The sequence below is a fragment of the Nannobrachium achirus genome, assembly GCF_963921795.1.
Source record: "Nannobrachium achirus genome assembly, chromosome: 8".
NCBI lineage: Eukaryota > Metazoa > Chordata > Actinopteri > Myctophiformes > Myctophidae > Nannobrachium > Nannobrachium achirus.
The window spans coordinates 6722174-6734430 of NC_137817.1; the positions used below are offsets into that span (position 1 = coordinate 6722174).

The window sequence follows — 12257 nt, forward strand, 5'->3', positions numbered from 1 at the left end:
ATGGAGGCGGTACTATGGCCCAGGCTCAGACCGGATACGGAAAGCTAGATCCGGTCCAAACGGGAAATACGACCGGATACAGTTAGGGGACGGGCCTAAAGTCTCCGAAACGGATATATACAGCGATCATACTTTTAATCGTTTCATAATGATTAAAGCTAATTAAATTTCCGGGAACGACGGGCATCGCAGAGAGGTACAGCGGGAAATCCCTGGTTTCAACGGGGATCGCAGAGTATGAGTTAATAGGGGGGCAGCATCTTTGTGTATTATAGTGCCACCTTTTTAAATAACTAGAAGCTGGGCCGCCCTTCGGGCGGCCCAGCGTCTAGTCGGCGACCTGGCCAACTCGGAACAATGTAAATAGGGAATGAATGCCCCGCCCTTTAATGCAAACCCCATTATACCTGTTTTCATAGGACCCGTTTTGACCATCTGTCTGCCTGTGTCCATTTATGCCCATATATGGAGATATCTGTATCTGTCTGTCTGTCTGTCGGCGTCCATTTTATGTCCATATATGGAGATCACTGCAGTTATAGTTCTGGGTCCATTTTATGCCCATATATGGAGATATCTGTCTATCTGCGTCCATTTTATGCCCATATATGGAGTATCTGTCTGTGCCTCCAACTGTGTTGCAGACACAGTGCCGGTTCCCCCTTTAATGCAAACCTCATTATACCTGTTGTCATAGGACCCGTTTTGAACATCTGTTTGCCTGTGTCCATTTATGCCCATATATGGAGATATCTGTATCTGTCTGTCTGCGTCCATTTTATGCCCATATATGGAGATCTTTGACCATCTGTTTGCCTCTGTCCATTTATGTCCATATATGGAGATATCTGTATCTGTCTGTCTGCAATCCATTTTATGCCCATATATGGGGGCATTCATTTTATGCCCATATATGGAGAACGCGCGTGCCCGTGGGACGAACGGTTCTCGAGATACGCGGATTACATACATACATACACACTCACAGAGATTTTTTGTTGACTCATGTGGCGTACGTGATGTCAGAGCCTTTTATGAAGTGATGTCACAATGAGTCAGAGCTTTCGCCGATTTCCTCCGGAACAGCCTGATGTCAACAATCAACCCCGCATAAGGAGATTCCGAACGTTTCGCGCCGGTTCGGGAAAACCGCGCGTCGGGTCGGGTCGAGACCCGGCACTGCACTCCGTGCCGCGGCGGGGAACGCGCGTGCCGAATCTGAAGCCGGTGGGACGAACGGTTCTCGAGATACGCGGATTACAGACAGACAGACAGACAGACAGACACACACGCAGAGACTTCTCGCATTTATAGATAAATGCGGGCGGCCCAGCGTCTAGTCGTCGACCTGGCCAACTCGGGAACGATGTAAATAGGGAATGAATACCCCGCCCTTTAATGCAAACCCCATTATACCTGTTGTCATAGGACCCGTTTTGACCATCTGTTTGCCTGTGTCCATTTATGCCCATATATGGAGATATCTGTTATCTGTCTGTCTGTCAGCGTCCATTTTATGTCCATATATGGAGATCACTGCAGATATAGTTCTGGGTCCATTTTATACCCATATATGCCCATATATGGAGATATCTGTCTATTTGCGTCCATTTCATGCCCATATATGGAGATCTCTGTATCTGTTTGTCTGTGTCCCTTTATGCCCGTATATGGAGATCTTTGTGATTCTGAGTAAATTTTATGCCCATATATGCCATTTGCGTCCATTTTATGCCCATTTATGGAGATCTCTGTATCCGTCTGTCTGTGCCCCTTTATGCCCGTATATGGAGATCTTTGTGATTCTGCGTCCATTTTATGCCCATATATGCTATATATGGAGATATTCAGAGATTTTTTGTTGACTCATGTGGCGTACGTGATGTCAGAGCCTTTTATGAGTGATGTCACAATGAGTCAACGCTTGCGCCGATTTCCTCCGGAACAGCCTGATGTCAACAATCAACCCTGCATAAGGAGATTCCGAACGTTTCGCGGCGGTTCGGGAAAACCGTGTGTCGGGTCGGGTCGAGACCCGGCACTGCACTCCGTGCCGTGGCGGGGAACGCGCGTGCCGAATCTGAAGCCGGTGGGACGAACGGTTCTCGAGATACGCGGATTACAGACAGACAGACAGACAGACACACACGCAGAGACTTCTCGCATTTATAGATAGATAATGTGTTTGAATACATTATGGAACACCTGGCCTGGGCATTACATTTAGTTTGACTCAGATCCACAGACAGATGTTGTGAAAATAGACGATAAGCTCACAATGCCTTGCAGTGCGAGGCGTTGTGAGCTTGTAGATCGGCTATCCACAAAGTTTGCCTCTCTTTATTGCGATTAGTATGTAAACGGTCACAGCTTGTCCGTATGTATGTTTCTCTGTCACGCCTGACACTGTGGTTCTATGGGTTTGTCGCTCTGACATCATGCTCTGATGTCACTGTGATGTTACGCTAACATAATCACTTTTATGCCCATATATGGAGTGTCCCTGATCCCATATCTAACAGGTCTTCATATGGCAATGCCCATATATGGAGGCCACATCGGCCACATACGACACTAACCGTTGGTTCGGTTCTACAGACAGATATCCATGTATGGGCATAAAAGGGTATGATGTCAGATCAGATGTCATAGACATCATAGGACTTTCACATAACTGAGTAAGCATGTTTGGGCTTTCACAGACAGTACATGGATCTCCATATATGGGTACCAGGGGTCTGGGTCTCCATATATGGGTAACTGGTCCGATATATATACATCAATGGCCAGATGGACAAGAATTGGCACGACCTGGTCGCATGTCGCCCTGAGGCGTCTTAATATTCGAGAACATAGGTCTTAAAAGTCATGAAATTGACACTTTTGTGCAGATATACCCTTCTTCTGTATTTTGGGGGGGAAGTGTCCCACAAAAGATGGTTTAGGAACCTCTGGTCTAGACAAGTAGGCTACATGGCCTACTTGTCATAGCCACAGTGACATAATGATGGTGAATGTGAAGTGAATTCCTGTCAGCTGTTTCTCTGGAAACAAGCTGACTTGTATTTTTAACATGTTTGTCTCAGTGCGTAATGCCTATTATAGTAGGGGGAATTAACCTCATAAAATGGCCAAATCGTTACGCGGTGGATAAAAGCACCAAATTTGGTACAGATGTCCCTTGGGTCATCCTAAAACATCCTAGAAGGGGTGCCCCAAAAAATCTTAAACAGGAAGTGAGTTATGGACAAATTTCAAAATGGCCGCCTAAACTGTTGACTGTTGACTCAAAAGACATTAAAAGAATCTCCAAAAAGCATAAGATTTGGCACACATGTCCCTTGGGTCATCCTAAAACATCCTAGAAGGATGCCTCAAAAAATCATAAACAGGAAGTGAGTTATGGACAAAAGTCAAAATGGACGCTTAAACTGTTGACTGACTCAAAAGACACCAAAAGAATCTCCAAAAAGCATACAATTTGGCACACATGTCCCTTGGGTCATCCTAAAACATCCTAGAAGGGGTGCCCAAAAAAATCCTAAACAGGAAGTAAGTTATGGACAAAAGTCAAAATGGCCACCTAAACTGTTGACCGTTGACTCAAAAGACACAAAAATAATCTCCAAAAAGCATAATATTTGGCACACTTGTCCCTTGGGTCATCCTAAGACATCCTAGAAGAGGTGCCCAAATAAATCTTAAACAGGAAGTGAATTAATGACAATATTGAAAATGGCCACCTACAGTGTTGGCTATTGACTCAAAAACCTATAGAATCTCATAAAGGCATACAACTTTGGCACATGTGTCCCCTGGGTCATCCTAAGACATCCTAGAAGGGGTGCCCAAATACATCTGAAACAGGAACTTACTGACAAAATTGAAAATGGACGCCTACAGTATTGGCGATTGACTCAAAAGACAACTAAAGAATCTCATAAAAGCATACAAAAGCATCCTAAGACATTCTAGAATGGGTGCCCAAAATAATCTGAAACAGCTAAACAAAATGGAAAATGACCACCTAAAGCAGTTGACACAAAAGAACACAAAGTTGGTTCCTTCCTTTCCCTATGTAAAGCGACTGTGGGTACTTAGAAAATAGCTATATGCATTTGAGCTATCATTATCATCATTATTATAAAGGGACTTCATAAAAACCTATAAGTTGGTACATACTGTATTGAGTACTGCTTATTATTCTAGAAGGGGTTATTTATTGTATGGTTAATCCTTTTGAAGTGCTTAGCCAAGAATCAAACAGTGTTACAGTGCTTGAAATATACACCTGTGTTCAGTATGACAAGACAACGGACATTAGGCAGTTTAAGCAGCCCGTTTGTACAACCGCAACCGAGGCTGGGCTACGGCTGCTATGACGTAATCGCTGTAGCAGTCAAAATCCTTAAGCAAACTGCCATCGGCGACGCGGTCCCACCTCTTTTACTGAACTCTTTGGTTCCCATGGTGATGCGTACACGCAGCAGACGTTCCAGCCACTACGTGGGAAGAGAGCTTCTGGCGTTGTAGAGACGGCCACGACGGCGGCAGGTTTATCTATCGAGCGATGATCATTTCCGGTTACCGTTTTCATCTGCCGTAGCCGCCAAAAGCTTAAAGTGGCTATTATGAAAATGGGAGGACCTGTTTGCTCATAATTGTCTCTCAATGGAAACCATTCCTCCCACACAGGCTGCACTGCTATAACATTCAAATCGAGCAGTAGCCCCTCTGTTCGAGAAAGTGTAGATGCTGGGTTACCTTGCACAGCATTATGTCAATGTGCTGGTCATTATGAAATGGCACACATGAGTAATTACTAAACACTAATCACAAAAAAACTGTAATGATCTAGAAGAAAAGATAGAGTGAAGATGGACCAAAATAAGCAAGAAGATGTAGAGTGCAAAATAGAAATGTAGAGAGTAAAATAAGAATATGCAGAAGATAAGGTGCAGAGTAAAATAAGTATGAATATGCATGCAGAGGGTTAGATAAATAAAGAAGATTCAAAGACTTAAGTACATTAAGGGTAGGGTTCTATTGGGTTTTGATGGTATGGCAGTGCCATTCTCTGTTTACTCTGTGCGGGCAGCAAACGGGAGCCAGTGGAGGGAGCGGAGAAGGGGGAGATGATGTACACAGAGAAGGGGGATGTACACAGAAGGTAGATTGAAAAATACCCCAGGTTTATGCAGACTGTGCAGCTGTCAACTGTTTAAACAGCCATTCAGAATTACTTCAATATGGTCCCTTCCCAATCAAATAAATAACCCCTTCTAGTATATAATAAGGTTTAGGCCTACATGCCAAATAATATGTCTATATAGCATCCCTTTAATATGTTTTCTTTAGTGTCAACTGCTTTAGGTGGCCACTTTGAAATTAGACAAAAACCCTCTTCCTGTTTACAAACATATTTGGGCACCCCATCTAGGATGCATTAAGATCACCCAAGGGATATTTGTACCACATTTCATGCCTTTATGATATTCTTTACTCTTTAGGTGTCTTTTACATCATCTGTCAATACTGTAAATTAGGCAATAACTAACATCCTGTTTCAGATTTCTTTGGATGTCTTAGGATGACCCAAGGGATACATGTGCCAAAGTGTGTGTGTCTATGAGATTCTATACGTTTTTTTGGAGATTCTTTTGGTGTCTTTTGAGTCAGCGATCAACAGTTTAAGTGGCCATTTTGACTTTTGTCCATAACTCACTTCCTGTTTAAAAAAAATGTGGGCACCCCTTCTAGGATGTTTTAGGATGACCCAAGGGACATGTGTGTCAAATGTTATGCTTTTTGGAGATTCTTTTGGTGTCTTTTGAGTCAACGGTCAACAGTTCAAGCGGCCATTTTGACTTTTGTCCATAACTCACTTCCTGTATGAGATTTTTTTGGGCACCCCTTCTAGGATGTTTTTGGATGACCCAAGGGACATGTGTGCCAAAAGTTATGCTTTTTGGAGATTCTTTTGGTGTCTTGAGTCAACGGTCAACAGTTTAAGCGTCCATTTTGACTTTTGTCCATTACTCACTTCCTGTTTAAGATTTTTTTTGAGCACCCCTTCTAGGATGTTTTAGGATGACCCAAGGGACATGTGTGCCAAATCTTATGCTTTTTGGAGATTCTTTTGATGTCTTTTGAGTCAACGGTCAACAGTTTAAGCGGCCATTTTGACTTTTGTCCATAACTCACTTCCTGTATGAGATTTTTTTGGGCACCCCTTCTAGGATGTTTTTGGATGACCCAAGGGACCTCTGTATCAAATTTCATGCTTTTATCCGCCGCGTAACGATTTGACACTTAATTCCCCCTACTATTAGGAGCTTTTCCTTTCCTTTATAACCCCCAGTCATGTTTCCTTCTTTTCCTTAAATGTTTTTGCTAAAATGTTCCTTCCTCCCTCCCCTGCGTGCGGCGTGCCCCGTGCTTCTGTGTGTGTGTGTGTGTGTGTGTGTGTGTGTGTGTGTGTGTGTGTGTGTGTGCGCGCGCGCGCGCGCGACACGGAGTTTCCTAGTCAAATATGTTCCCTCTGGCGTATTTCCTTTGTACCGTTTTGTCGGAATAATGGGCTGAACGTGTCTGTCCTCCCTCCCTCCCTCCTCATCAGCTCCAAAATAACTCTCTCTCTCCCTTTTGACCCTCCGAAACAGACACACGCACGGCACGCACGCACGCACACACACAGACACACGCATGCACTTGCGAGCGCACAATAATAAGTTCCTATAACTAACTAACCGGCGGCAGCAGCAGCAGCAGTGCGGCGGCGAACTTGTAGAGAAAGTTTTGTCGGCGGCTCCAACAACAGGCACGCAGCGCACGCATCATCATCACGCATCATATGTAGTCTACTGTCTAGACGCCGCCGTGGAGAAAGTTATGTGGAATATGTGAGTGTGATATCGGAATGGATGTGTGCTCCTCGCGCCGGCGATAAGGAGCTCATGCATGGCCGTGAGCAGCGCTATATTACCGGCCGCCACCACCACCTGTTGCTGTGGTTCTACTTCTCCTCCTCCACTGTGTCTGGACTCCCGACCCAGGGGATGGTCTGTTTGGGGACACAACAAGGAGGGGACTTTCTTTCTGTGCGTGTCCAAGAAGTCGTTTGTAAGCAACCAAAGCACGCGTTTTCTCAGAGATTGGATTGGATAAGGTACGAATCTGCGTAAAGTTTATGGACAAACTCTCAAGTTGGATACGAGACGGTGATCTGTAAAGTTGAATAGAGAAGGGTTTTTGTTTTGTTTTGTCACGAGAAGTGGAATTTTTTTTGTGTCCACGTTTTTCCACTGAAACAATCCGAGGGGTGCGTTTGTTTCTCAGGAGAAAGATTGGAGAATACGGTGCGTAAAGTTAGACGACTGACCCTTGGATACTAAGTCGTTTTCTGTAAAAGTTGAATGGAGTTCTAATTTGTGTTCAGACGTTCAGTCTCCTCGTTTTAAGAGGTACAGGTCTAGAAGAGGAATACATAGACGCACTAAAGAACTTTTACAGTGTTAAACAGAGATGAAGGGATCTTCAGTGATGTCCACGGTGCGCCTGGTGCTCGCCGTCCTCCTGTGGGTGATGATGCTGATGAGGACATCAGCTGGACAGCAGGTCAACGCTAAGGTTATGAGGACCAACATCAGGCGAGATGGTGAGTCCAACTTATAATGGCCTGTATAGAGCAGTGTTTCTCAGACTTTTGCATTTCAAGGTGTCCCCTTGACTCTGCGCATACACATGGAACGAAATGGACCCGTTATGGGTTATTTTGGTTCCATTTGTACACTGTCAGAGTTACAGACTTGTATGGGTCCATTTAGACCCGTCTAAAGGAACCCACAGAGTCCCTGGAATCCACTTTGAGAACCACTGGACTAGAGACAGTGGTTCTCAAACGTATGTTTTAATTTCAAGGACTTTCATATACTCACAGAGGTACAGACCTGTAAAGCAATGGTGAAAAAAAAACACACATGTTTTATTTAGTAAAAGTATCAATAGGCCTACTGCAGTGTAGAAATACTCCAAAACAAGCTCACAACGTGCATTGTGAGCTTGTAGAGCGTCTATTTTCAAATGGCCGAAGTGGTTAATGTATGTTTTGTAATAATAATCAAAATCAACTAAGTAACTAGTAACTAAAAGTTGTCAAATAATAATATTGTAGTGGCGTAAAAGTACACTATTTGCCACTGAGATCGATGTAGAAGTAAAAGTATTGGAAATTGGAAATACTCAAGTAAAGTACAAATAAATACTTTGTACTGTACTTAAGTAAATGTACTTAGTTATTTTACTCCACTGCCTATAAGGGTCCCTTTGAGACCACCCTGAAGGAACTCTGAGGGGCCGCGGACCGCACTTTGAGAACCACTGTTCTAAATAGGCATGCATGACATGTTGTTATCAGTGAAACTGAAATTATGACACAAATGAAGGCTACATACAAGTTACAACCTACTTAAGGCTGTGTAGTGTGTACACAGTACAATCCCAGCTTGTGTCAGCATTTTGCTTTGTATTTTGCTACTTGGTAAAGATGTAATAATTCTTTTTTGCGGTCTTTAAAACATGTTTAAAAAAAAAGTGGATAAAGCAATTTCCTATCTGTCCACTCTTTAGCACTACTGTGACCAGTAGGCCGTTCTGCTGGTCTGAGAAATGAAACCAAAAGTAAGAGTCCACTTGGTTTCAATGGCAGAGTTTGGCAATGGATGCATGAACTCTGAGGACTTTACAGGTTATTGTCTGACCAGGCTACTTATCTTTGCCCTGCAAAGCCAAAGTATACAGAAGAAAACAACAATCACTCATAAATGTGTTTAAAAGTGTTTCAACTGGTCAGCCAAATGAGATATCGGCATAAACAGTAAGTGATATTACACTTAGGGGTGGGAAATATAATCATTATGGCAATTATACATTGCGATAGTTTATTTGCCAATACTGTATCGATACTTCAGGCCCTAGTATCGCGATATACTTTGAGGAAAATAAAATATGTTCCCATGCATAGGAACCAATGGTAGAAGTCCGGTCCTGACACTCTGCTGCCTCTAGATATCACTGTACTATAGTAGCTACTCCCCCCCCCCCCCCCCCCCCCCATGGTTCAGTGAGTGAGGTCTCTCGAGAAAATAGCTGATATAAAGCTGATATATCGCAATAGTATCGTATCGCAACGATTCGCAATATATCGTGATACATCGTGACCCAAGTATCGTGATACGTATTGCATCGCGTGATTCCTGCCAATATCCACCCCTAATTACACTAATGGTAATGGTAGCCTAGATCTGTTGTTGAGGTAATAGTTCATCCCCCCAAATCACAAAGGGATACTCAAATAAGTTGGTGTGTCCAAAAACATTGTTATTGCACTTTGGCTTCATAAGGTACTGAACCAAGTGAGTCTGTATAGGTGGCCTGCTGTGTTGTTTTGTGACTTATTGTGGTGACTAATCATCTGTGCACAGAGACATTCACACTATTGTTGTCTGGTGCTTTGTGCGCTGTGAGTGGCGACAAGTGACTATTACATGCACTGTAATTGTAGTCCTTATCTTATCAGAATGACCTGTTGCCACGAATGGCAACATGAGTCTAGTGTTGTTGTTATTGTGTGCTCGTGTGTGTGCTCGTGTGTGTGTGTGTGTGTGTGTGTGTGTGTGTGTGTGTGTGTGTGTGTGTGTCTGTGTGTGTGTGTGTGTGTGTGTGTGTGTGTGTGTGTGTGTGTGTGTGTGTGTGTGTGTGCGTGCGTTGATGCGCACGTTCGAGAGAGTGAGAAGTAAGCCTTGCCGAGCCATGAGGCCCATAGAGAGAGAGAGAGACTCAAACTAAAGTCTCTCTCTCTCTCTATGTTGCAATGTGACAGCTATTTACACAATAATTGGTCCTCAAAAAATAATTTCTCCGTTTTGATAGTATTATTTTTATTTATTTCACACTTGCTTTGGCAAATGTGTTTTCATGCCAATAAAGCTCCTTTGAATTGAATTGGGTGACTGACAAGAGAGACAGAGAGAGAGAGAGAGAGAGAGAGAGAGAGAGAGAGAGAGAGAGAGAGAGAGAGAATATTTATATTTATATTGAACCCTAGTGTCCATATTCTGATAACTTTAGCCAAAAATGGCAGATCTACAAGCTCTGGTGTAGAGGGGGAAAAGGGCAGACTAAATACAGAGTGACAGGTCAAATTTATTAAGTACGGCTCACGTGGTTAAATAGGCCTATATGAAAACACAAATTGACATGAATCCAAAATACACTGATGATCGTGCTGTCAAACGATGAAACTATATGGAATCTATATGAACAGGTTGTGGGGGTCCCTGCTTCATCTCTCTCTCAACTAATTAAGGGATCCTTGGCCTGAAAATGTTGAATAACCCTGGGCTAGAGGAAGAGAGAGAGAGAGAGAGAGAGAGAGAGAGAGAGAGAGAGAGAGAGAGAGAGAGAGAGAGAGGGATAGAGAGTCAGAGAAGCCGCCAGTCAGTCAGGAGTCTCCTATATGAAAGCTACAGAGCACAGTGCAGCATATAGGCTGCAGCCAGCAGCTCCATCTGCTTCAGTGGTGACATGTTCTTGGCGCGAGGCTCTATCTACCTTCCTGCAGGTGTGTGCTGCTTACTGTTCACTGGCCCTGAGGTTAAAGGCACTGTGATTACTTTAGATTTCACAAACACACCGGGCACGAGCGCACGCACGCGCTCACACACATACTGGTACACACACAGTGCAGGGCTATATGCAGGTGTTGATGCGTGCACTCTTATACACACAGAGGCACATGTGCACGAGTACGGTACAGTACACACAAACAAACACAGCTGCGGGGGAAACTTGGAAATACCGGCAGATTTGAGCCCCAACCACTGCTGCTGCCGAGACCTGCTTCGTGTGTGTGTGTGTGTGTGTGCGGGTGTGTGTGCGTGCGTGCGTGTGTTTCAAACAAAAGAATGGCACACATACTGTAACCTTTGCAGGGTAGGTCTGACTGGAAAACGAACTCGGCAGCCAAAGAAATGTCGACACTCACAAAGATAATTTCCAAACCTTTTGAACATGCCCAGCAATCTGTTTTTAGCAGATGGCGGTCTTTTGCATTTTACGGTATTTACCGTAGGCTATCGTCGTTTCTGATGGCTGCTGTACACACTACAGCACGGGTTCTCAAAACTTTCAGGCTGAAACCTCCCAAAATAATCATATTTGAACTGGGGACCCACCAGTCCCCCCCACCCTGAAAGCACTTGGAATTAGAGATGCTCCGATTGCGATTTTTGGGGCCTACAGTATACCGATGCACCGATCAACTGGAATCAGTAACTGCCGATACCGATATTCCCGATCGATCGTCAAATCCACAAATTCTTCTATTTATTGTGTTACTGAAGCAGCATTCATAGGAGATTGCAGGCTGAGGTCCTTTAGTATCCAATTCAACTTGTATTGGAGTTGAAGCTGAGGTTACATTCAGTCCCACAGATAAATATTGTGAAATTAGCTGATCTAGCTCGTATATCGGCAAAGCCGATAACGATTAAAGCCAATAGAGGCATTATCGGCCGATCGCGATCACTCACCGATCAATCGGCAAATCTCTACTTGGAATTGTAGGAGTTAATTTGATTTGTTAATTTGACTCGCTACTCCACTTCCACAAATGCATACTGTGAAAATAGCCGATGTACAAGCAAGCATTTCAATTGGTTCTACATGGTTTCTTTGGTAGTATTTGACAATTTTGAACATTTTGTATAGTTTGCAGATTTTGACGGAGTAATGGTTTTATTTATTTATTTTGTTTTAGATGTATTGAAAAGGTCTTAAAAGGCCTTAAAGGATAATTCCGGACTAACCGTTTCACTAACTTAATCTGATGTTATGATATCCCACCACAAGTCCACCTCAGCTCTGACCGCGAGTGGTGGGGCATTATGCTAAATTGCTTATTTGTATCGCTCGACAATTGTTTTTTTTTCTGTCTTTCATTGGGTGCGTTCGGAAACCCGCACCGGGTGTGTGCTCAGTGTAGTGAGTGCAGTGGGCGTGGCGTTGTAGAGTGCGTTCAGTGTGGCTTATTTACGAACGACCAGTTTCAGAGGCAGCTGTGTGCTTTTTCACTCTGAACTCTGAAGGTAAACTTTCTGAAAAGCAGCAGTTGCTAAGTATGCTAACGTAACGTTGCTATTGAAAGGAGATGTAGTTCATAACATTGGCAACATGGCACACCAGTGCGTTGAGTGCGC

The 12257-nt window shown here is 43.6% G+C and overlaps 1 protein-coding gene across 1 annotated transcript in view; it reads left to right on the forward strand.

Moving 5' to 3' along the window:
• Positions 1-7524: 7524 nt before the first annotated feature.
• The window catches only part of pdgfd (platelet derived growth factor d), a gene marked incomplete at both ends in the record, with an annotated part of 185115 nt that continues 180382 nt past the window's right edge, over positions 7525-12257 (forward strand). Inside the window, one exon of the mRNA XM_080731167.1 lies at positions 7525-7657. Coding sequence (XP_080587293.1) covers positions 7525-7657 — 133 coding nt within the window. The remainder of the gene's footprint in view (positions 7658-12257) is intronic.